The sequence below is a fragment of the Pristiophorus japonicus genome, chromosome 12, assembly GCF_044704955.1.
Source record: "Pristiophorus japonicus isolate sPriJap1 chromosome 12, sPriJap1.hap1, whole genome shotgun sequence".
Taxonomy (NCBI): domain Eukaryota; kingdom Metazoa; phylum Chordata; class Chondrichthyes; family Pristiophoridae; genus Pristiophorus; species Pristiophorus japonicus.
In genome coordinates this window covers 118,920,033-118,942,829 of record NC_091988.1, presented here as the reverse complement: position 1 = coordinate 118,942,829, position 22,797 = coordinate 118,920,033, and the positions used below count along the sequence as shown (strand labels likewise).

The 22,797-nt window shown below is 50.7% G+C and overlaps 1 protein-coding gene across 1 annotated transcript in view; it reads right to left on the bottom strand.

Moving 5' to 3' along the window:
- Positions 1-508: 508 nt before the first annotated feature.
- Positions 509-22,797, bottom strand: part of LOC139276982 (RNA-binding protein 38-like) — a 66,210-nt gene continuing 43,921 nt past the window's right edge. Inside the window, exon 4 of the mRNA XM_070894977.1 lies at positions 509-2,498. Within this exon, the coding sequence (XP_070751078.1) occupies positions 2,219-2,498 (280 nt within the window). The 3' untranslated portion in view covers positions 509-2,218. The remainder of the gene's footprint in view (positions 2,499-22,797) is intronic.

Sequence of the window (22,797 nt, the reverse complement as noted above, 5' to 3'; positions counted from 1 at the left end):
TGGCCCTTATGGCTAAAAGGGATCAAGGGGTATGGAGAGACAGCAGGAAAGGGGTACTGAGGGATTATCAGCCATGATCTTATTGAATGGTGGTGCAGGCTCGAAGGGCCGAATGGCCGAATGGCCTACACCTGCACTTATTTTCTATGTTTCTACCCAGCAACCTTTCCCCCTCCCCTCCCCCCTAGCAACCTTTTCCCACTCTCCCCAAGCCCCCCTCCCCCAGCAACTGTTCCCCGCTCTCTCTCCCCACGCCCCCCTCCCCTCCCCCCCCCCAGCAACCCTTCCCCCCCCCCCCCCCCCCCCACAACATGCCCCCCTCACCCAGCAACCCTTCCCCCAGGCCCCCAGTGACGTCTAGATTGGCACCTTGGCACCGTTGAGAGGAGACAGAATATGTCTAAACCTGCGGCACTCCCTCCAGCAGCCCAGGCTGCAGTACCTCCGTGTACTCCCAGTTACAGAGACAACCCGCCTCAGTGTGAGCAAGAGAACGACCAGCTTCCAGTTGACATTTATGCTCCTTTAATATAATATTGAAAACATTTTTCCCAGTGTCAGCTACAGTCCGATAGGAATGCCGTCATATATAAATTGTAGCTTTGAGCCTAAAACTCTTGCTTTTAAAAAAAGTTGCATTTATAACTTAAAGTTTCTCATTCATTTCAGCTGGGTATAAAATGTTTGGTGTCCAAATCTATCAGACGAGTAGTCAGTTTGTCGCAACATAGGAGGTCTTGTTACAAATAGGTTCCAGTACATTACAGGGAATCAAATAGATCACGAGATGAATACTGTCTCACTATATCGGTAAAAATTACTGTCCTGTTCATATACAACTAGCTTTCTAAAAAAAAAAGCTTCTTTTTAAAAAATATATACCCAAGTTGAGATGATCTTAAGATTAATTACAAAATTAAGAAAATAGAGCAGTGTTCCGACTACAGAAATATTGCTTCCCTTCCAAAGTTTTTTTGCATATTGAAATTAATTAGCAACCTATTAATTTATAATCTACTTACAATAATTTATACACTGGTAGCTCAACAACTAACCTTTTCTTTTCTCATTCCCCAGTTGCGATTCACAACTCATCGCAATAAATATTAACAAGCAGTCACCATTTTTTTCTCTGTAAGGCATTGATAAATAATAAGTTTTTTACAACAAAAATAGCGTTGTGTGTTCTTTTATCTCCCTGCATCGTGTCTGCTGCAGCTCCTACCTTACAATAAACCACCTGCTACTCTTCAGTCTAAGAGGTGGGGATGAGGGGGGAGAATACATTGTGTAATTGGGGGGAGGGACGGGACGGGCATTGAGAGAGAGTTGCACAGGGACACAGAGAGAGAGACGGAGACAGAGAGAGAGAGAGAGAGAGACACAGTGAGAGAGACGGAGAGAGAGAGAGAGAGACACACACACACACAGACACAAACAGTGAGAGAGAGAGAGAGAGAGACAGAGAGGGAGAGGGAGAGACACACACACACACAGACAGAGAGAGAGAGAGACAGAGAGTCACACAGGGACACAGACAGAGAGAGAGAGAGAGAGAGGCACACACAGACAGAGAGAGAAAGTGAGACACACACACACACACACACACAGTGTCACACACAGGGACACAGACAGAGAGAGACAGAGTCACACAGGGACACAGACAGAGAGAGCAATAGAGAGAGGGAGGCACACACACACACAGATAGTGAGAGAGAGAGAGAGACAAAGACAGAGACACACACAGACAGAGAGAGAGAGAGTGAGACACACACACACACACAGGAACACAGACAGTGAGACAGAGAGAGCGAGAGTCACATGGGACACAGACAGAGAGAGAGAGAGAGACAGAGAGAGTCACAGGGCCACAGAGACAGAAAAGAGAGAGACAGAGAGAAAGAGAAAGACAGAGAGAGAAAGAAAGACAAAGAGAGACAGAGACAGAGACAGACATCTGCTTTGCTGGCTCATGATTAATGTCCGGTTTCAGTTCGGAGGCACTTCTGTCCATGGATGAGCTCAGAGGGATGACCCGTCTTCGAGGAGCCCAGGGCCCCGGTTAATACTTCAAACAGCTCTCCGTGTTCACCTGCTCAGAGAGATCTGACAGCAACGTCCAATGAATCGCTGGTGTGTCTTCCCACCTGAGGACGAGTCCCGAGTGGAGAGTGCGAGGTCCTTGGCTGTATATCCTCCTTCTCTTCCTCCAGCAGCTTCACTGCATGCGGTCCGGTTGCAGCGGTTGTGGGGGATACTGAACGTAGGCGGTGGTGGTGGCGGCAGGACTGGTGGCCTGCTGGAGAGCGGAGTATCCGAAGCCAAGGTAGCTGGCGGCGGGCGAGGCGGCGTACGGGTACTGGTCGTAGGTGGCGTATTGCGCATAGGCAGCAGAGGTGGAATAGTCAATGAAAGGAGAGTTCATCGACTGTAGCTGGGATGGGAGGACAACTCCAGGCTGTACGATGGCCTGTGGGTAAAGGTACTGGGCAGTGAGCCTGCAAAACAGAGGGGTACAGAGTTAGAACACAAGGCAATGGAAGAATACAGAAAAAATAAAAAGACCTGCATTTCTATAGCGCCTTGCACAACCTCAGGACATAGAAACATAGAAAATAGGAGCAGGTGTAGCCCCTCGAGCCTGTTCCGCCATTCAGTAAGATCATGGCTGATCCGATCATGGACTCAGCTCCACTTCCCCGCCCGCTCCCCATAACCCTTTATCCTCTTATCGCTCAAGAGACTGTCTGTTTCAGTCTCAAATATATTCAATGACCCAGCTTCCACAGCTCTCTGAGCCAGCGAATTCCACAGATTTACAACCCTCTGAGAGAAGAAATTCCTCCTCGTGTTTTAAATGGGCAGTCCCTTATTCTGAGAACAGACATACAGAAATAATAGAAAGACTTGCATTTCTATGGTGCCTTGCACAACCTTATGATGTCACAAAGCGCTTTACAGCCAATGAAGTACTTTTGGAGTGCAGTCACTGTTGTCATGTAGGAAACGCAGCAGCCAATTTTTGCACATCAAACTCCCACACAAAGAAACAGCGATGTGATAATGTCCGGATAATCTGTTTTATTCACGTGATAGTGATGGAGGGATAAATTTCAGCCAGGACACAGAACTCCTTTGCTCTTCTTCGAAATAGTGCCATGGGATCTTTTGCATCCACCCGAAGGGGCAGGCGGGGCCTCGCTTAACGTCTCAGTGGAAAGATGGCACCTCTGACAGGGCGGCGCTCCCCAGTGCTGCACTGGAGTGTCAGCTGAGATGTTGTGCTCAAGTCCCTGGCAGTGGGCCTCAAACCCACGGTCTTCTGACTCAGAGGAGAGTGATACAAGAGCCAGGGCTGACAGGTATAGGTAAGAGGAGACGTAAAGTCGGCACATTTTTGCAAAAATTATGACCTTAAAGCTGGGCAGAGGTTATCCGTAAATCTGCTTACAAGAGCATCAGGATTTTCATTTTTGGAAAAACCTCATTAGGCCCAACGAGCCAGTCTCATGAAACACTCCCACTCTGGTTTCATTCTATCTCTGCCAACTGTCTCTTGCACCCACTGTTCAATGCCCTTTGTCATTTTTTCCACAATTCCATTGTGCTTTGGTGAACAAACTCCCTCTCCCCACAACTTCCTCTTGCACACTCCTCAACTTCCTGGTTTCTACCACTCTCCTCCCTGGTCGTTGTACTCCCGAGGTGACCTTAATTCAACTCGCACAGAGTGAAATATTTCTTTCTGTGATTAAATAACAGGTGTGGGCTCCCAGTGTGTGGGCAGGCCTGTGGCAACACAGCTCATCAGACCGTCAGCGGCAGATCGGGGCCATAAAAGGAGCGGCGGCCATGGGCAGCGTACCACGGCAAGGTACAGCGTGAGCTGGTGCAGGCGGGCGACGGCAGTGAAGAGGGACGTCACCAAGGTCCAGGTCGGTGATTGGAGCGTGGGCAGGTACAGCAGGAGCGGCGAGGTCAGGGCGAAGGAGCGGAGAGGGACTATAGAGCGACGTGATCGGGGCCCAGGAGAGGCGAGAGTTCGGGGCCCAGAAGAGCCGAGGGCCCAGGGGCAGCACGGCCCAGCCCACACTGCGATATGTGTGCACACTAGGTCCTTGCAGCAGAGCAGGTCTTCAATTGTTCTGGTTAACCCTTGCCACTGGACCAAGACCTAGCTCTGTCAAGCCTGTGTGGTGGCTGGTGTGCAACGGTCACCCCACGTTAAACAATCCACACACAGGCATCTTCCGCCCTTCAGGATGTAGTTCGGGATTGGGAATATTAGGTCTTTCAATGAAACACCTGTGAACTTATCCCTTTTTGGCATGGAAGCAAGTCATCCTCGCTTCAAGGGACTGTCTATGATGATGATGGCAACACAGTAATGGTCAAGTCGGTCAGGTGAGTAGATTCCCCTCCCCCCCACCCCCATCACAGTTCTATACACCAAAACCGATCACTAAATCTGGAGATTATTCACGCAGCCGGTATCGCCCCACTATCCGGATGGATGGAAACATGGGACGCTGACAACATAAAGAACCAACACCTCATCACTGACCCAGCAGCAGAGGTCACCAGCTTCGACCTCCCTCGAAGACAGTGGGCAGCACCCGACCCAATCCGCACAGGGCATGGACGAAGCGGCCACCCCCTCTAACAGTGGAAGATGAAGGCCCACCCGAAGTGCGACTGTGGCCGTGAGTCCCAGACTATGGAACATGTCACATCAACCTGCCCACTGAGATCTGTCGCGGGAGGCACCTCGTTTCTCCACTTGGCATCTCAGGAGGCCATTGAATGGAGAGCCAAACTAGACAATAGAACATAAGAAATAGGAGCAGGAGTAGGCCATATGGCTCCTCGAACCTGCTCCGCCATTTAATACGATCTTGGCTGATCTGATCATGGACTCAGCTCCACTTCCCTGCCCGCTCTCCATAACCCCTCAATCCCTTATCGGTTAAGAAACTGTCTATCTCCGTCTTAAATTTATTCAATGTCCCAGCTCCCACAGCTCTCTGAGGCAGCGAATTCCACAGATTTACAACCCTCTGAGAAGAAATTTCTCCTCATAGTTTAAAATGGGCGGCCCCTTATTCTAAGATTGTGCCCCTAGTTCTAGTCTTCCCCCATCAGTGGAAACATCCTCTCCCCTCCCACCCTCTGGCCATCTCCCCTCTCACCCCACCCAGGCCAACCTCTCTCCCCCCCCCCTCCAGGCCAACCTCTCCCCCACCCCCCAGGCCAACCTCTCTCCCCCCCACCCTCCAGGCCAACCTCTCCCCCACCCCCCAGGCCAACCTCTCCTCCTCCCCCCCCCCCCCCCAATCAACCCCCAGGCTCTCTCCCCCCTAACCCCCCTCATCCATTATAAGCTTTCCTGGTCATACAAAACAACATCGGGCGGTGGCCATCGGGCTGTACTGTGCGATGGCACAGATCCCGAGTTAGAACCAGCAGAGCTGGGTCCCAATGCCCGTGAGCATTGCATGGCGCTGTACACAGTGTGCCAGGCTCACCAACATCAGGCTTTAGAAAAGTCGGGCTGAAGATGCCAGTCAGTCTCCTCTGCCTCACAAGATCAAACTTGAGCAGTGCAGAGTTAAAATGCAGAAACAGTCAATGGGGACAAACGGAGGGTAACGCACTTGTTGAAATGAGAAACAGGCAGAAAATCGTTGCACCAATGATTATGAGGGTGATCATGTTGGTAGATAGAAGCGTTGTGATAATCATCCTCACCTCATACAAGGACTCTCCTCCCCCATTACCAAACCAGCCCCATCTAAAGTGAGCTGTTCTATCAAATCCTGCTGGTTTCCCATCGAAATTGTACACAGATTAGCTGGTTTGGAGGGGGAGGGGCGGGGGAAATCGCTTTCCCATTTGGAGACGGTCAGAAATACCAAAATCACTAACGACTCGGAGTTGGGCCCCGAACTGCTAATCCATCACCATTCTTCAGCTGTGGCTCAGTTGGCAGCACTCTCGCCTGAGTCAGAGGTTGTGGGTTCAAGTCCCACTCCAGGGACTTGAGCACATAAATCCAGGCTGACACTCCCAGTGCAGTGCTGACGGAGTGCTGCACTGTCAGAGGTGCCATCTTTTGGATGAAACGTTAAACCAAGACCCTTCAGGTGGACGTAAAAGATTCCATGGCTCTATTTCGAAGAAGAGCGAGAGAGTTATCCCCAGTTTCATGGCCAGTATTTATCCCTCAATCAACACAACAAAAACAGATTATCTGGCCATTATCACATTGCTGTTTGTAGGAGCTTGCTGTGCACAAATTGGCTGCCGTGTTTCCCATATTACAACAGTGACTGCACTCCAAAAGTACTTCATTGGCTGCAAAGCGCTTTGAGAGTCCGATGGTTGTAAAAGGCGGCATATAAAATTTCTTTCTCGTCTCTGCCTACTTTCTGCATCCAGTCTTGCAACCCTCCCACACCCTCTGACCAGCTTCTCCTCAAACACCACATTGTACACCTCCCAAAACAAATCCAGCAGAAATCTTGCCCTTCTCCAAATAGACGAGAGGGGCTAAAAGCAGCATTGAGAGAGTTAAATGATGCAACAGTCATTTTGCTGAGGAGTGATGTTCAGGAATTCCATACTGCTCAATGGTCAAGCCTTCCGCCTGGTTTAGAGAATGTTCTTTCTGGCTGTGTCTAACCCCAAAGAACTGATCCTGCAAACCATTCTCGCTTTTTCTTTATCATCACGTGTGTTAACAGCCAAAAAAACAACCCATCCTTCCACTGCTTTACATCCAGATCACGCTCAGGGTGGTCTCCGTAACAAATCCCATTGTTACACGTATAGGACGTTAGCCTGACTACGTGCCCTCTCAGGACCACCAGCTCGATGCCATTGGGTTGACAAATCATCACGCCACTCCCATCACACTAAGTATCCCACTGGATGCCAAGGCGGTATTCAGAGATGGAAACTCCCTTCTCTGCTGCACAGGTCTCTCTGGGAGGGCGACTCGAACCTATAACCTACCGACTCGAGGCGTGGGAATTCTACAACAACAACAACTTATATTTATATAGCGCCTTTAACGTAGTAAAATCGTCCCAAGGCGCTTCACAGGACTGTTTCAAGACAAAACAAATTAATTTGACATCGAGCCACACAAGACGACATTATGACACACAACCAAAAGCTTGGTCAAAGAGGTAGGTTTTAAGGAGTGATTTAAAGGAGGAAAGAGAGGTAGAGAGGCGGAGAGGTTTAGGGAGGGAGTTCCAGAGCTTGGGGCCCGGGCAGCTGAAGGCACGGCCACCAATAGTTGAGCGATTATAATCAGGGATGGTCAAGAGGGCAGAATTTGAGGAGTGCAGACATCTCGGGGGGGGGGGGGGGGGGGCGGGGGAGGGGGGTTGTGAGGCTGGAGGAGATTACAGAGATAGAGAGGAGCGAGGCCATGGAGAGATTTGTAAACATGGATGAGAATTTTGAAATCGAAAATCGAGGTATTGCTTAACCGGGAGCCAATGTAGGTCAGCGAGCACAGGGGGTGATGGGTGATCAGGACTTGGTGCGAGTTAGGACACGGGAAGCCGAGTTTTGGATGACCTCAAGTTTACGTTGGGTAGAATGTGGGAGGCCAGCCAGGAGTGCGTTGGAACAGTCAAGTCTAGAGGTAACAAAGGCATGGATGAGGGTTTCAGCAGCGGATGAGCTGAGGCAGGGGCGGAGACGGACAATGTTTCAGAGGTGGAAATAGGCCGTCTTAGTTATTTCACGGTTAAATAAGACACTTATATGCCTCGGATAGATGCGAGGGAGAGGGATGGAGTCGGTGGCTAGGGAACGCAGTTTGTGGCGGGGACCAAAGACAATATTTAAATTGGAGAAAATTTCTGCTCATCCAGTACTGGTTGTTGGACAAGCAGTCTGACAATTTAGAGACCATGGAGAGGTCGAGAGAAGTGGTGGTGAGGCAGAGCTGGGTGTCATCAGCGTACATACATAAGAATATAAGAACATAAGAATTAGGAACAGGAGTAGGCCATCTAGCCCCTCGAGCCTGCTCCGCCATTCAATAAGATCATGGCTGATCTGGTCGTGGACTCAATTCCACTTACCCGCCCGCTCCCCGTAACCCTTAATTCCCTTATTGCTTAAAAATCTATCTATCTGTGACTTGAATACATTCAATGAGCTAGCCTCAACTGCTTCCTTGGGCAGAGAATTCCACAGATTCACAACCCTCTGGGAGAAGAAATTCCTTTTCAGCTCGGTTTTAAATTGGCTCCCCCATATTTTGAGGCTGTGCCCCCTAGTTCTAGTCTCCCCAACAGTGGAAACTGATGCTGTGTTTTCGGATGATGTCACCAAGGGGCAACAGGTAGATGAGAAATAGGAGGGGGCCAATGTTCTACTACGGAGCCAAGGCCTATTCCCCGTTTAACAGCATAGAAGGCTGGCTCGATGAAAGCTACCCAACTCTTCCCCCACAGCCCTGCAACTGTCACCCCTGAAAGTTACTACTGAATCTGTGTCCACCACCTCAGGGAGCACATTCCATACCATAACAATTATTCAGGCCTGTACCCACCAGTCCTGTACCCAAGTGTTACACACTGACAGACCTGAACGCACCAGTACTGTAACCGTGTTATACAGTGACAGACCTGTGCCCACCAGTCCTGTACCCTAGTGTTAGTGTCAGGTACCTGTACCCACCAGTGCCTTAACCCTGTGTTAGTGACAGATCTGTGCCCACCAGTACTGTGCCCCAGTGTTATACAGTGACAGACCTGTCCCCCAGTGTTATACAGTGTCAGACCTGTACCCTCCAGTACTGTATCTGTGTTAGTTACAGACCTGTACCCACCAGTACTGTAACCGTGTTATACAGTGACAGACCTGTGCCCACCAGTACTGTGTCCCAGTGATATACAGTGACAGACCTGTACCCAGCAGTACTATACCCGTGTTATACAGTGACAGACCTGTACCCACCAGTACTGTACTCCAGTGTTATACAGTGACAGACCTGTACCCACCAGTACTGTACCCCAGTGTTATACAGTGACAGACCTGTACACACCAGTACTGCACCCCAGTGTAATACAGTGACAGATCTATACCCACCAGTACTGTACCCCAGTGTAATACAGTGACACACCTGTACCGACCAATACTATGCAGTGAAAGACCTGTACCCACCAGTACTGTACCCAGTGTTATACAGTGACAGACCTGTGCCCACCAGTACTGTGCCCCAGTGTTAGTGACAGACCTGTACCCACCAGTATGGTGTCCCAGTGATATACAGTGACAGACCTGTACCCAGCAGTACTATACCCGTGTTATACAGTGACAGACCTGTACCCACCAGTACTGTACTCCAGTGTTATACAGTGACAGACCTGTACCCACCAGTACTGTACCCCAGTGTTATACAGTGACAGACCTGTATCCACCAGTACTGCACCCCAGTGTTATACAGTGACAGACCTGTACCCACCAGTACTGTACCCCAGTGTAATACAGTGACAGATCTATACCCACCAGTACTGTACCCCAGTGTAATACAGTGACACACCTGTACCGACCAATACTATGCAGTGAAAGACCTGTACCCACCAGTACTGTACCCAGTGTTATACAGTGACAGACCTGTACCCACCAGTACTGTACCCCAGTGTTATACAGTGACAGACCTGTACCCACCAGTACTGTACCCCAGTGTTATACAGTGTCAGACCTGTACCCCAGTGTTACACAGTGACAGACCTGTACCCTCCAGTACTGTACCCCAGTGTTATAGAGTGTCAGACCTGTACCCACCAGTACTGTACCCCAGCGTTATACAGTGACAGACCTGTACCCACCAGTACTGCACCCCAGTATTATACAGTGACAGACCTGTACCCACCAGTACTGTACCCCAGTGTAATACAGTGACAGATCTATACCCACCAGTACTGTACCCCATTGTAATACAGTGACACACCTGTACCGACCAATACTATGCAGTGAAAGACCTGTACCCACCAGTACTGTACCCAGTGTTATACAGTGACAGACCTGTACCCTCCAGTACTGTACCCCAGTGTTATACAGTGTCAGACCTGTACCCACCAGTACTGTACCCCAGCGTTATACAGTGTCAGACCTGTACCCACCAGTACTGTATCCCAGTGTTATAGTGACAGACCTGAACCCACCAATACTGTACCCCAGTGTTAGTGACACACCTGTACCCACCAGGACTGTACCCCATTGTTATAGTGACAGATCTGTACCCACCAGTACTGTACCCCAGTGTTATACAGTGACTGACCTGTAACCACCAGTACTGCACCCCAGTGTTAGACAGTGACAGACCTGTACCCACGAGTACGTACCCCAGTGTTATACAGTGACAGACCTGTACCCACCAGTACTGTACCCCAGTGTAATACAGTGACAGATCTGTACCCACCAGTACTGTACCCCAGAGTTATACAGTGACTGACCTGTAACCACCAGTACTGCAGCCCAGTGTTAGACAGTGACAGACCTGTACCCACGAGTACGTACCCCAGTGTTATACAGTGACAGACCTGTACCCACCAGTACTGTACCCCAGTGTAATACAGTGACAGATCTGTACCCACCAGTACTGTACCCCAGTGTTATACAGTGACACACCTGTACCGACCAATACTATACAGTGAATGACCTGTACCCACCAGTACTGCACACCAGTGTTATACAGTGACAGACATGTACCCACCAGTACTGTACCCCAGTGTTATAGTGACAGACCTGTACCCACCAGTACTGTACCCCAGTGTTATACAGTGACAGACCTGTACCCACCAGTACTGTAATCCAGTGTTACAATGACAGACCTGTACCCACCAGTACTGTACCCCAGTGTTATACACCGACACACCTGTACCCACCAGTACTGTACTCCAGTGTTATACAGTGAAAGACCTTGTACCCATCAGCACTGCACCCCAGTGTTAGTGACAGACCTGTACACACCAGTACTGTACCCCAGTGTTAGTGACACACCTGTACCCACCAGGACTGTACCCCATTGTTATAGTGACAGACCTGTACCCACCAGTACTGTACCCCAGTGTTATACAGTGACAGACCTGTACCCACCAGTACTGTAACCCAGTGTTATACAGTGACAGACCTGTACCCAGCAGTACTATACCCATGTTATACAGTGACAGACCTGTACCCACCAGTACTGTACCCCAGTGTTATACAGTGACACACCTGTACCGACCAATACTATACAGTGAAAGACCTGTACCCACCAGTACTGTACCCCAGTGTTACACACTGACAGACCTGTACCCACCAGTCCTGTACCCCAGTGTTATACAGTGACAGACCTGTACCCACCAGTACTGTACCCCAGTGTGATACAGTGACAGACCTGTACCCACCAGTACTGTACCCCAGTGATATACAGTGACAGACCTGTACCCAGCAGTACTATACCCGTGTTATACAGTGACAGACCTGTACCCACCAGTACTGTACCCCAGTGTTATACAGTGACAGACCTGTACCCACCAGTACTGTACCCCAGTGTAATACAGTGACAGATCTATACCCACCAGTACTGTACCCCAGTGTAATACAGTGACACACCTGTACCGACCAATACTATGCAGTGAAAGACCTGTACCCACCAGTACTGTACCCAGTGTTATACAGTGACAGACCTGTACCCACCAGTACTGTACCCCAGTGTTATACAGTGACAGACCTGTACCCACCAGTACTGTACCCCAGTGTTATACAGTGTCAGACCTGTACCCCAGTGTTACACAGTGACAGACCTGTACCCTCCAGTACTGTACCCCAGTGTTATACAGTGTCAGACCTGTACCCACCAGTACTGTACCCCAGCGTTATACAGTGACAGACCTGTACCCACCAGTACTGCACCCCAGTATTATACAGTGACAGACCTGTACCCACCAGTACTGTACCCCAGTGTAATACAGTGACAGATCTATACCCACCAGTACTGTACCCCAGTGTAATACAGTGACACACCTGTACCGACCAATACTATGCAGTGAAAGACCTGTACCCACCAGTACTGTACCCAGTGTTATACAGTGACAGACCTGTACCCTCCAGTACTGTACCCCAGTGTTATACAGTGTCAGACCTGTACCCACCAGTACTGTACCCCAGCGTTATACAGTGTCAGACCTGTACCCACCAGTACTGTATCCCAGTGTTATAGTGACAGACCTGAACCCACCAATACTGTACCCCAGTGTTAGTGACACACCTGTACCCACCAGGACTGTACCCCATTGTTATAGTGACAGATCTGTACCCACCAGTACTGTACCCCAGTGTTATACAGTGACTGACCTGTAACCACCAGTACTGCACCCCAGTGTTAGACAGTGACAGACCTGTACCCACGAGTACGTACCCCAGTGTTATACAGTGACAGACCTGTACCCACCAGTACTGTACCCCAGTGTAATACAGTGACAGATCTGTACCCACCAGTACTGTACCCCAGTGTTATACAGTGACTGACCTGTAACCACCAGTACTGCAGCCCAGTGTTAGACAGTACAGACCTGTACCCACGAGTACGTACCCCAGTGTTATACAGTGACAGACCTGTACCCACCAGTACTGTAATCCAGTGTTACAATGACAGACCTGTACCCACCAGTACTGTACCCCAGTGTTATACACCGACACACCTGTACCCACCAGTACTGTACTCCAGTGTTATACAGTGAAAGACCTTGTACCCATCAGCACTGTACCCCAGTGTTAGTGACAGACCTGTACACACCAGTACTGTACCCCAGTGTTAGTGACACACCTGTACCCACCAAGACTGTACCCCATTGTTATAGTGACAGACCTGTACCCACCAGTACTGTACCCCAGTGTTATACAGTGACAGACCTGTACCCACCAGTACTGTAACCCAGTGTTATACAGTGACAGACCTGTACCCAGCAGTACTATACCCATGTTATACAGTGACAGACCTGTACCCACCAGTACTGTACCCCAGTGTTATACAGTGACACACCTGTACCGACCAATACTATACAGTGAAAGACCTGTACCCACCAGTACTGTACCCCAGTGTTACACACTGACAGACCTGTACCCACCAGTCCTGTACCCCAGTGTTATACAGTGACAGACCTGTACCCACCAGTACTGTACCCCAGTGTGATACAGTGACAGACCTGTACCCACCAGTACTGTACCCCAGTGTTATACAGTGACAGACATGGACCCACCAGTACTGTACCCCAGTGTTATACAGTGACAGACCTGTACCCACCAGTACTGTACCCCAGTGTTATACAGTGACAGACCTGTACCCACCAGTACTGTACCCCAGTGTTATAGTGACAGACCTGAACCCACCAATACTGTACCCCAGTACCCACCAGGACTGTACCCCATTGTTATAGTGACAGACCTGTACCCACCAGTACTGTACCCCAGTGTTATACAGTGACTGACCTGTAACCACCAGTACTGCACCCCAGTGTTAGACAGTGACAGACCTGTACTCACCAGTACTGTACCCCAGTGTCATACAGTGACAGATCTGTACCCACCAGTACTGTACCCCAGTGTTATACAGTGACACACCTGTACCGACCAATACTATACAGTGAAAGACCTGTACCCACCAGTACTGTACCCCAGTGTTATACAGTGACAGACCTGTACCCACCAGTCCTGTACCCCAGTGTTATACAGTGACAGACCTGTACCCACCAGTACTGTACCCCAGTGTGATACAGTGACAGACCTGTACCCACCAGTACTGTACCCCAGTGTTATACAGTGACAGACATGGACCCACCAGTACTGTACCCCAGTGTTATACAGTGACAGACCTGTACCCACCAGTACTGTACCCCAGTGTTATACAGTGACAGACCTGTACCCACCAGTACTGTACCCCAGTGTTATAGTGACAGACCTGAACCCACCAATACTGTACCCCAGTACCCACCAGGACTGTACCCCATTGTTATAGTGACAGACCTGTACCCACCAGTACTGTACCCCAGTGTTATACAGTGACTGACCTGTAACCACCAGTACTGCACCCCAGTGTTAGACAGTGACAGACCTGTACTCACCAGTACTGTACCCCAGTGTCATACAGTGACAGATCTGTACCCACCAGTACTGTACCCCAGTGTTATACAGTGACACACCTGTACCGACCAATACTATACAGTGAAAGACCTGTACCCACCAGTACTGTACCCCAGTGTTATACAGTGACAGACCTGTACCCATCAATACTGTACCCCAGTGTTATAGTGACAGACCTGTACCCACCAGTACTGTAACCCAGTGTTACAATGACAGACCTGTACCCACCAATACTGTACCCCAGTGTTATACACTGACACACCTGTACCCACCAGTACTGTACTCCAGTGTTATACAGTGAAAGACCTTGTACCCATCAGCACTGTACCCCAGTGTTAGTGACAGACCTGTACACACCAGTACTGTACCCCAGTGTTAGTGACACACCTGTACCCACCAGGACTGTACCCCATTGTTATAGTGACAGACCTGTACCCACCAGTACTGTATCCCAGTGTTATACAGTGACAGACCTGTACCCACCAGTATTGTAACCCAGTGTTATACAGTGACAGACCTGTACCCACCAGTACTGTACCCCAGTGTTATACGGTGACAGACCTGTACCCACGAGTACTGTACCCCAGTGTTACACACTGACAGACCTGAACGCACCAGTCCTGTACCCCAGTGTTATACAGTGACAGACCTGTACCCACCAGTACTGTACACCAGTGTTATACAGTGACAGACATGTACCCACCAGTACTGTACTCAAGTGTTATACAGTGACAGACCTGTACCCACCAGTACTGTACCCCAGTGTTATACAGTGACAGACATGTACCCACCAGTACTGTACCCGTGTTATACAGTGACAGACATGTACCCACCAGTACTGTACCCCAGTGTTATACAGTGACAGATCTATCTTCATCATAGGCAGTCCCTCGTATCGAGGATGACTTGCTTCCACACCAAAAAGGGATGAGTTCGCAGGTGTTTCAATGAAGGGCCTAATATTCCAGTTCCCGAACTACATCCTGAAGGGTGGAAGATGCCTGTGTGTAGATTTTTTTAACGTGTGGTGACCGTTGCACACCAGCCACCACACGGGCTTGACAGAGCTAGGTCTTGGTCCAGTGGCAAGGGTTAACCAGGACAACTGGAGACCAGCTCTGCTGCACGGACCCAGTGCGCACATATATCGCACTGTGTGCTGGCCTGTGCTGCCCCTGGGCCCCTGGCTCCGAACTCACGCCTCTCCTGGGCCCTGATCACATCCCTCCACAGTCTCTCACCGGCAGTAACCCTCCCTGGTGGCCCAATGGGCCGATTGCGACTGATGGCCATTTCTCTCCCCTTTAACGGAGGCAAGATACGCGCTGACGCAGACACACAATGACATAATCACCGCTCTGATGCCGAGTGACAGTGGCGGAGAATCAGTCCTGCCTCCACTACCACCGCTCACCAGCACTTACCGCCACACTTCCATCCCCGCTGTGACCCACTTCCTGCCGCTTGAAAAAAAAAGGGGAATTTCGCGACCTCTTCCAAAACAGCGGTAAAAACTCTTCAAAAAAGCTCAGAGCACCAGATTTGTGGCAGGACTGAATCTTGGCCCCAACGTGTACTCGAGGTCACGATCAACAGTTGTTCTGTTAGTTATATTCAGCAGCAGGTCAGGGCCATAAAAGGAGCAGTGAGCGGCCTCGGGAGCGGCTCCTGGAGAGCGTGGTGGCGTACCACGGCAAGGTACAGCGTGAGCTAGTGCAGGAGGGCGACGGCAGCAAAGAGTGACGTCATTGTAACACTGGGGTACAGTACTGGTGGGTACAGGTGTGTCAGTGTATAACACTGGGTTACAGTACTGGTGGGTACAGGTCTGTTACTATAACACAGGAGCGGTGAGAGACTGTAGAGGGATGTGATCGGGGCCCAGGAGAGCAGAGGGCCCAGGGGCAGTACGGGCCCAGGGGCAGCACGGGCCAGCCCACACTGCAATATGTGTGTGCGCACTAGGCCCGTGCAGCAGAGCTGGTCTCCAGTCATCCTGGTTAACCCTTGCCACTGGACCAAGACCTCGCTCTGTCAAGCCCGTGTGGTGGCTGGTGTGCAACAGCCACCCCACGTTAAAAAAATCTACGCACAGGCATCTTCCACCCTTCAGGATGTAGTTCGGGATCTGGAATATTAGGTCTTTCATTGAAACACCTGTGAACTCATCCCTTTTTGGTGTGGAAGCAAGTCTTTCTCGTTTCACGGGACTGCCTATGATGATCGAGTTGACATTGTATGACTTCTTCCATACAGCCATGTTAAGAATGCGGACAGTGAGCTTGGACAGTAATAAGAGAAACAAATGCCTTCTTCCAAACGGGAGACAAAGAAAGAAAATAAGACTTGCAATGAATCAGCTCATTGCAACACTCAGGATGTCCCAAAGCGCTTTACAGCCAATGAAGTACATTTGGAGTGTGGACATTGTTGGAATTTAGGGAAATAGAGCAACTAATTTGTGCACAGCAAGTTCCCACAAACAGCAATGTGATAAAGATCGCATAATCTGTTTTTGTTATGTTGGTTGAGTGATAAATATTGGCCAGGACACTGGGGATAACTCACCTGCTCTTCTTCGAAATAGTGCCATGGGATCTCTTACATAGAGAGGGCAGACGGGGCCTCGGTTTAACGTCTCATCCGAAAAACGGCACCTCCGACAGTGCAGCACTCCCTCAGCCCTGCACTGGAGTGTCAGCCTGGATTATGTGCCCAAGTCTCTGGAGTGGGACTTGAACCCATACAGTTGAAGGGTGGGGGGAAGGAGATGTGATGGGTGCACTACAACTGGAAGTGGTATATTACCCAGGGTGCCTGGGGACCCCCGCCGATGGGAGAATGCCCTCCCTCTCTGTACCTCCCATGCCCGCCCCATGCAGTTGAATAGTACAGCCCATCACAGAGCTGAACAAAACTGAGCACCATAATACAGTGGGATATAGGTTCTACAGGAGAGGGTGGTGGGGCCATGGAACTGTACCCCCGGGGTCAGCACCTACAGGGGGGGGCCATGGAACTGTACCCCCGGGGTCAGCACCTACAGGGGGGGCCCAGGGAACTGTACCCCCGGGGTCAGCACCTACAGGAGGCGGGGCCATGGAACTGTACCCCCGGGGTCAGCACCTACAGGGGGGGCCCAGGGAACTGTAGCCCCGGGGTCAGCACCTACAGGGGGGGGGCCATGGAACTGTACCCCTAGGGTCAGCACCTACAGGGGGGGGCCCAGGGAACTGTACCCCCCGGGTCAGCACCTACAGGGGGGGGGCCCAGGGAACTGTACCCCCCGGGTCAGCACCTATAGGGGGGGGGCCAGGGAACTGTACCCCCGGGGTCAGCATCTACAGGGGGGCCCAGGGAACTGTACCCCCGGGGTCAGCACCTACAGTGGGGGGGCCATGGAACTGTACCCCCGGGGTCAGCACCTACAGGGGGGGCCCAGGGAACTGTACCCCCGGGGTCAGCACCTACAGGGGGGGGGGGGCCAGGGAACTGTACCCCCGGGGTCAGCACCTACAGGGGGGGCAGGGAACTGTACCCCCGGGGTCAGCACCTACAGGGGGGGCAGGGAACTGTACCCCCGGGGTCAGCACCTACAGGGGGGGGGGGCCATGGAACTGTACCCCCGGGGTCAGCACCTACAGGGGGGGCAGGGAACTGCATCCCCGGGGTCAGCACCTACAGGGGGGGCAGGAAACTGCATCCCCGGGGTCAGCACCTACAGGGGGGGGGGCATGGAACTGTACCCCCGGGGTCAGCACCTACAGGGGGGGCAGGGAACTGCATCCCCGGGGTCAGCACCTACAGGGGGGCGGGGCCATGGAACTGTACCCCCGGGATCAGCATCTACAGGAGGGGGGCCTAGGGAACTGGACCCCCGGGTTCAGCACCTACAGGAGGGGCCATGGAACTGTACCCCCGGGTTCAGCACCTACAGGAGGGGCCATGGAACTGTACCCCCGGGTTCAGCACCTACAGGGGGGGTATGCCAAACAACATCCATGCATTGAATGGTTGACCATTTAATTTCACGAACATGTCCAACATTTTGAGAGTTTTATACTTCTTTGTCAGAACTTTGGGTAGAGCAGGGAGGGAAAAGAGGGAGGGGGGGGAAAGATAGGGGGGGGGGGGAAGGAAGGGGGGAGGGAGGACAGACGAGGATGATGGTCTGGTACAATAGATATTAATATGACCACAAACGTGTCGCGGGTCTGTGATAGTTTGAAATGAGTGTGTTTGGGAGAGTTTGAAGGCTCCTGTGTACCTGGCCGTGTTTCCTTATCTCTGTGTGTGTCGCTGAGCCTGTCGGAGGCACCTTGCCCATTCCTCAGCTCCCTCCCTCCCAGCCCCAGCCCTCCCACTTTCCCAGCAAGCGGCTGAGCTGAAATGCACGTCACTCTCTCGGAGAAACAGCCTGACCTTGGTAAGCCAGAGTCAATGTTAGACCTGCCCCAAACCACAACAGCTTCTAGTTACAGCAGCATTTGAAGCTTTTCCAGAGCAGCCACCCTGCTCTGTATCACAGCCAGCTTTGTGAGCAGTGACGTGTGCCGGCCAGCATGGCTATACAAGGCTCTGTAAATCCAACAGCACCCACAGCAACCTGGCTCCGCCAGGGAGATTTTCCAAGGAAAAAAGGTATCTTTCCATTAAACATGACAAGGGGATTAAACCAGATTTAAGAGAGCAGCTGTTTATGTTCCATCTTGGACTCGGGACAGAGACAGAGAGAGACACAGAGAGACAGAGAGAGAGCGAGACAGAGAGCGAGACACAGACACTCAAAGGCAGAGAGAGAGACAGGGAGAGAGAGAGAGACAGGATGAGAGAGAGAGAGAGAGAGAGAGAGAGACAGAATGAGAGAGAGAGAGCGAGAGAGAGAGTCAGAATGTGAGAGAGAGAGAGAGAGACACACAGAGCGGCAGACACAGAGAGGGAGACACAGAGAGGGACAGAGCGCGAGAGGGAACGAAAGAGAGACAGAGACACAGAGAGAGAGGGAGGGAGACAGAGAGAGAGGGAGACAGAGAGAGAGAGAGACAGACACACGCAGAGACACACACACACACACACAATTCCAAGGGTTTTGCCTCGTACAATGCCCACGGATTTGCTGTATCAGACCAGTGAGGTGTTGTGTGAGAGGCCAGAGCTGGAGAGAAGCTGCAGTCAGTCACCAGCAGACGGTGGTGTCCTAGGCCTGGTCCTGCTTACAGTGCTTCGCACTCAGAGCTACGAGCACTCGCTTCCAAGTGTCTGCAAAACCGTCCCATAATACAAAAAAGAAAGAAAAGTTGATAGAAGAACGGATGTTAGATTTGATCGATTTAGTTCAACGTTGCCAGTTACTTTGCCATGATTGATAAGAACAAACCAATGAAATAAAGCCACCAGAATTCTGCAATCTATCGGGAGCGTTCCTGCTGCTGTTCATTCGACTCCTCATTTAGTTCCCTGCACGTGTACTTGGGAGTACAATTCTCCAGCCAAAAAGAAAAACAATTAATTTTGCCCAGAAAGTGAAAATAATGAGTTAAACCGAAAGTGAAGGCCCCTACAGACCACCCAGTGTACTGCTGCGTGGGTGAGGTTGGCCAATGCAGGTGGAGTGCGAAGTGCAATGGCCAGCCGTTTAACATGTTGTGGGACCAAGACCATCAGTGGAGACATTCCCACCCCAGTCCTCACAGAATATCCACACAACCCATTGAGGTCAAAGGCCCAGCACTCAGGAACACCCCAGCACCCAAACCTACATTTCCTAATTGGCGTCATTTTAAATGGGTGTCAAAATAAAACCTGTTACCGGTATGTATGTAAACATTACCAATGTGTAAGACTTGCTACCAGGGGGCGCACCTGTGGGAGATCCAAGGGTCACCTGCACACCCTGGGCAAGCAGGTATAAAAGGCAGTCTACCATGCTGCCCCCTCACTCTGGAGTTACATTAAAGAGACCAAGGTCACAACAATCTTGTGGAGTTATTCTGAACATAGCAAAACCCAAACGAAATAAATCAAGAACAAAACTGCAGCCACAAACACTGCTGTGTAAAGAAGGAACCTCCAAGAATCGCTTGCCAAACATTTTTCGGGGGGGTAAGGGGGGGACGAAAGGATGGAGGGAGTAAGATCAACAGGATTTACATCATCTAGGGCATCCACACACAAACAGTGGGGGTAAACAGGAGAGGGCGATCAGACTGTTCCCTGGGGACACAGCCCCTTGGAGTCATTTACCTGGGAGCGGATACAAGGTGGAGTTTGGAAACAACCCAGTGAGGAAGCTCAGCTCAATAATTAGTAAACCCAATTAGACCAGAGGCGGCAGAAATAAAGGGGAGAAAAGGAGGGCAGAGAGAGAAAGGGAAGTTGGAGAGAGAGAGAAAGGGAAGGTGGAGAGAGAGAGAGAGAGAAAGGGAAGGTGGAGAGAGAGAGAGAGAGAGAGAAAGGGAAGGTGAACAGGGAGAAAGGGAAGGAGGAAAAAAGTAGATGAAGAGGGGAAGAGACGAGGAAGTCGAGGGAGAAGAGAAGGAGGAAGTAATGCCAGCTGCAGTTGAATAGCTGGTGAACTCTGACCGTTTAATCTGACAGTAAGACTGGCCACTTGCACAGGGTAGTGGAGCCGATGGGACGATATTCCGTGGGGACTGCGAGCTGAGAGAGAGACGGGCAAAGTGCTGCAGTGCAGCTTGGATACATATTTATACACAGCGCGACTGCTGCAGTCACAGTACCATCCTCAATGAGCACATTGTTACTGCACCGCATGCCGTTACACATTGTGGGTCTGCACACACACACACTGACCTACAAAACACGCCATTATCCTTCCCAAACAACACAATACACCCTTTGAAGAAGAAAAAAAAATCTGTTGCAACCTTTGTGCCCGTGACATCATCACAGTATCAAAGACAACCAAACTGGCCAGGGTCCACTTTCAGTTCATTTAGGTGCAAAAAAACCCCACTAGCCTTGGAAAACAAGGCTGTGTTGACAGAGAAATATTTCAGGCATCTCAACAGCCACATAAGCAAGGACCCATGCATGCGCCAGACAACTAAAGGCCCATTACATCATCCTCCACAGGCCCAACGGTTAAAGTTAACCTTCACTTTGGTGCCACACAAACTTCGCTCACCAGAAAGGTCATCGGTAATGAGCAGCAGCTTACTTTGGTGGAGTGTTTTGGTTTTGGAGCTATCGAGGCGGGAACTGGTTACTATAGCAACAGCAAAGTCAGGCCCCAGAGCACCATGCTCCATCCACACTGCAAGAGTGAGTGGGAGCCTGGTGTGCAGTGCTGGTTCCAGAAGAGAACAAGTGAGAAGGTGCAGAGCAACAGAGAGTTGGAAAATACCCGCATGGCAGCATGGCCTGTCCTCCTCCAAACTCGGGGCATGACTCAGAATAATAATTCATAATTGCTCAAATCAGAAGGAGAGAAGAGCAACACACTCCCACACAAAAGCAAAGAGTTAATGTCAGGAACAACACAACTGACAGATGACTCTTGTTTTGAAAAAAAAGATTAAACATCAGAACCACGGTCGACAGCACCAGGTCCTTGCCGAGCCAGCATGGTGTCCGATCGATCCGAGAGACGGATGTTCATCAACTGACCCAACCACCCAAACTGGTGACATGGCTCAGGTCTTCACTCCAAAATGGCTCTCGACTCCCAAAATCTTACATCACTTCCCGCGGCTACATACGAAATAGGAGCAGGAGTAGGTAATTTGGCCCTTCGAGCCTACTCAGCCGTTCAATAAGATCATGGCTGATCTGATCTTGGCCTCAACTTCACTTTCCTTTCCCGCTCCCCATAATCCTTCATTCTCGTATCGCTCAAAAATCCGTCTATCTCCGCCTTCAGTGACACAGCCTCCACAGCTCTCTGGGGCAGAGATTTCCATAGATTTACAACCCTCTGAGGGAAGAAATTCCTCCTCGTCTCAGTTTTAAATCTAAGACTATGCCCCCTAGTTCTAGATTCCCCTTCGAGGGGACTTCCTTATTGACAGACAGCAGAGCAGCTTCTGTGTAAAAAATGAAGACAGTTCATCTAGATTGGGCAGGAAATGGGGTAAAGAACCCACTGGGACACTGCCCCAGCCTGGAGACCCGTTGTCCCACCATTGCTATACACAGGGCCGCAATCTACAGCATGTTTGGAAGGAGGCTGAGGCAGTAGAGAACGAGTTGATGAAGGTGATGATCACACACGTACTCAATAGCACACCAGCTCAGACAACGCAGATAAAAGGAAGGGAAGACTGGCTTTGATCCAACATAAAAAGAGGAAGAGCTAGCCTACAGTAGGCAGGCCAACGTTCTTCCTCAGCCACTCAACATCCTCATAGTTACAAATGAAAACAAAACAAGCGCACAAGTTGGAAGCCTTGACTCAAGTTGGAGGCCAACGTGGACCATTACTGCGCCAAAATGTCCCTCAGACACAGCTGTGCGGCTTGGCACAATACAGTGTGAAAGTTGCCCCGTGTAGCTATTTTATAGGTAGAATTAGAGGGATGGGATGATAAACTGAGGCCTTGCCTGCCCACAGAAGATAGTTCTCCCAGTGTCCGAGCCAACATTCCTCCCTCAAACACAGAGCAACTGATGAGGCATCCCATT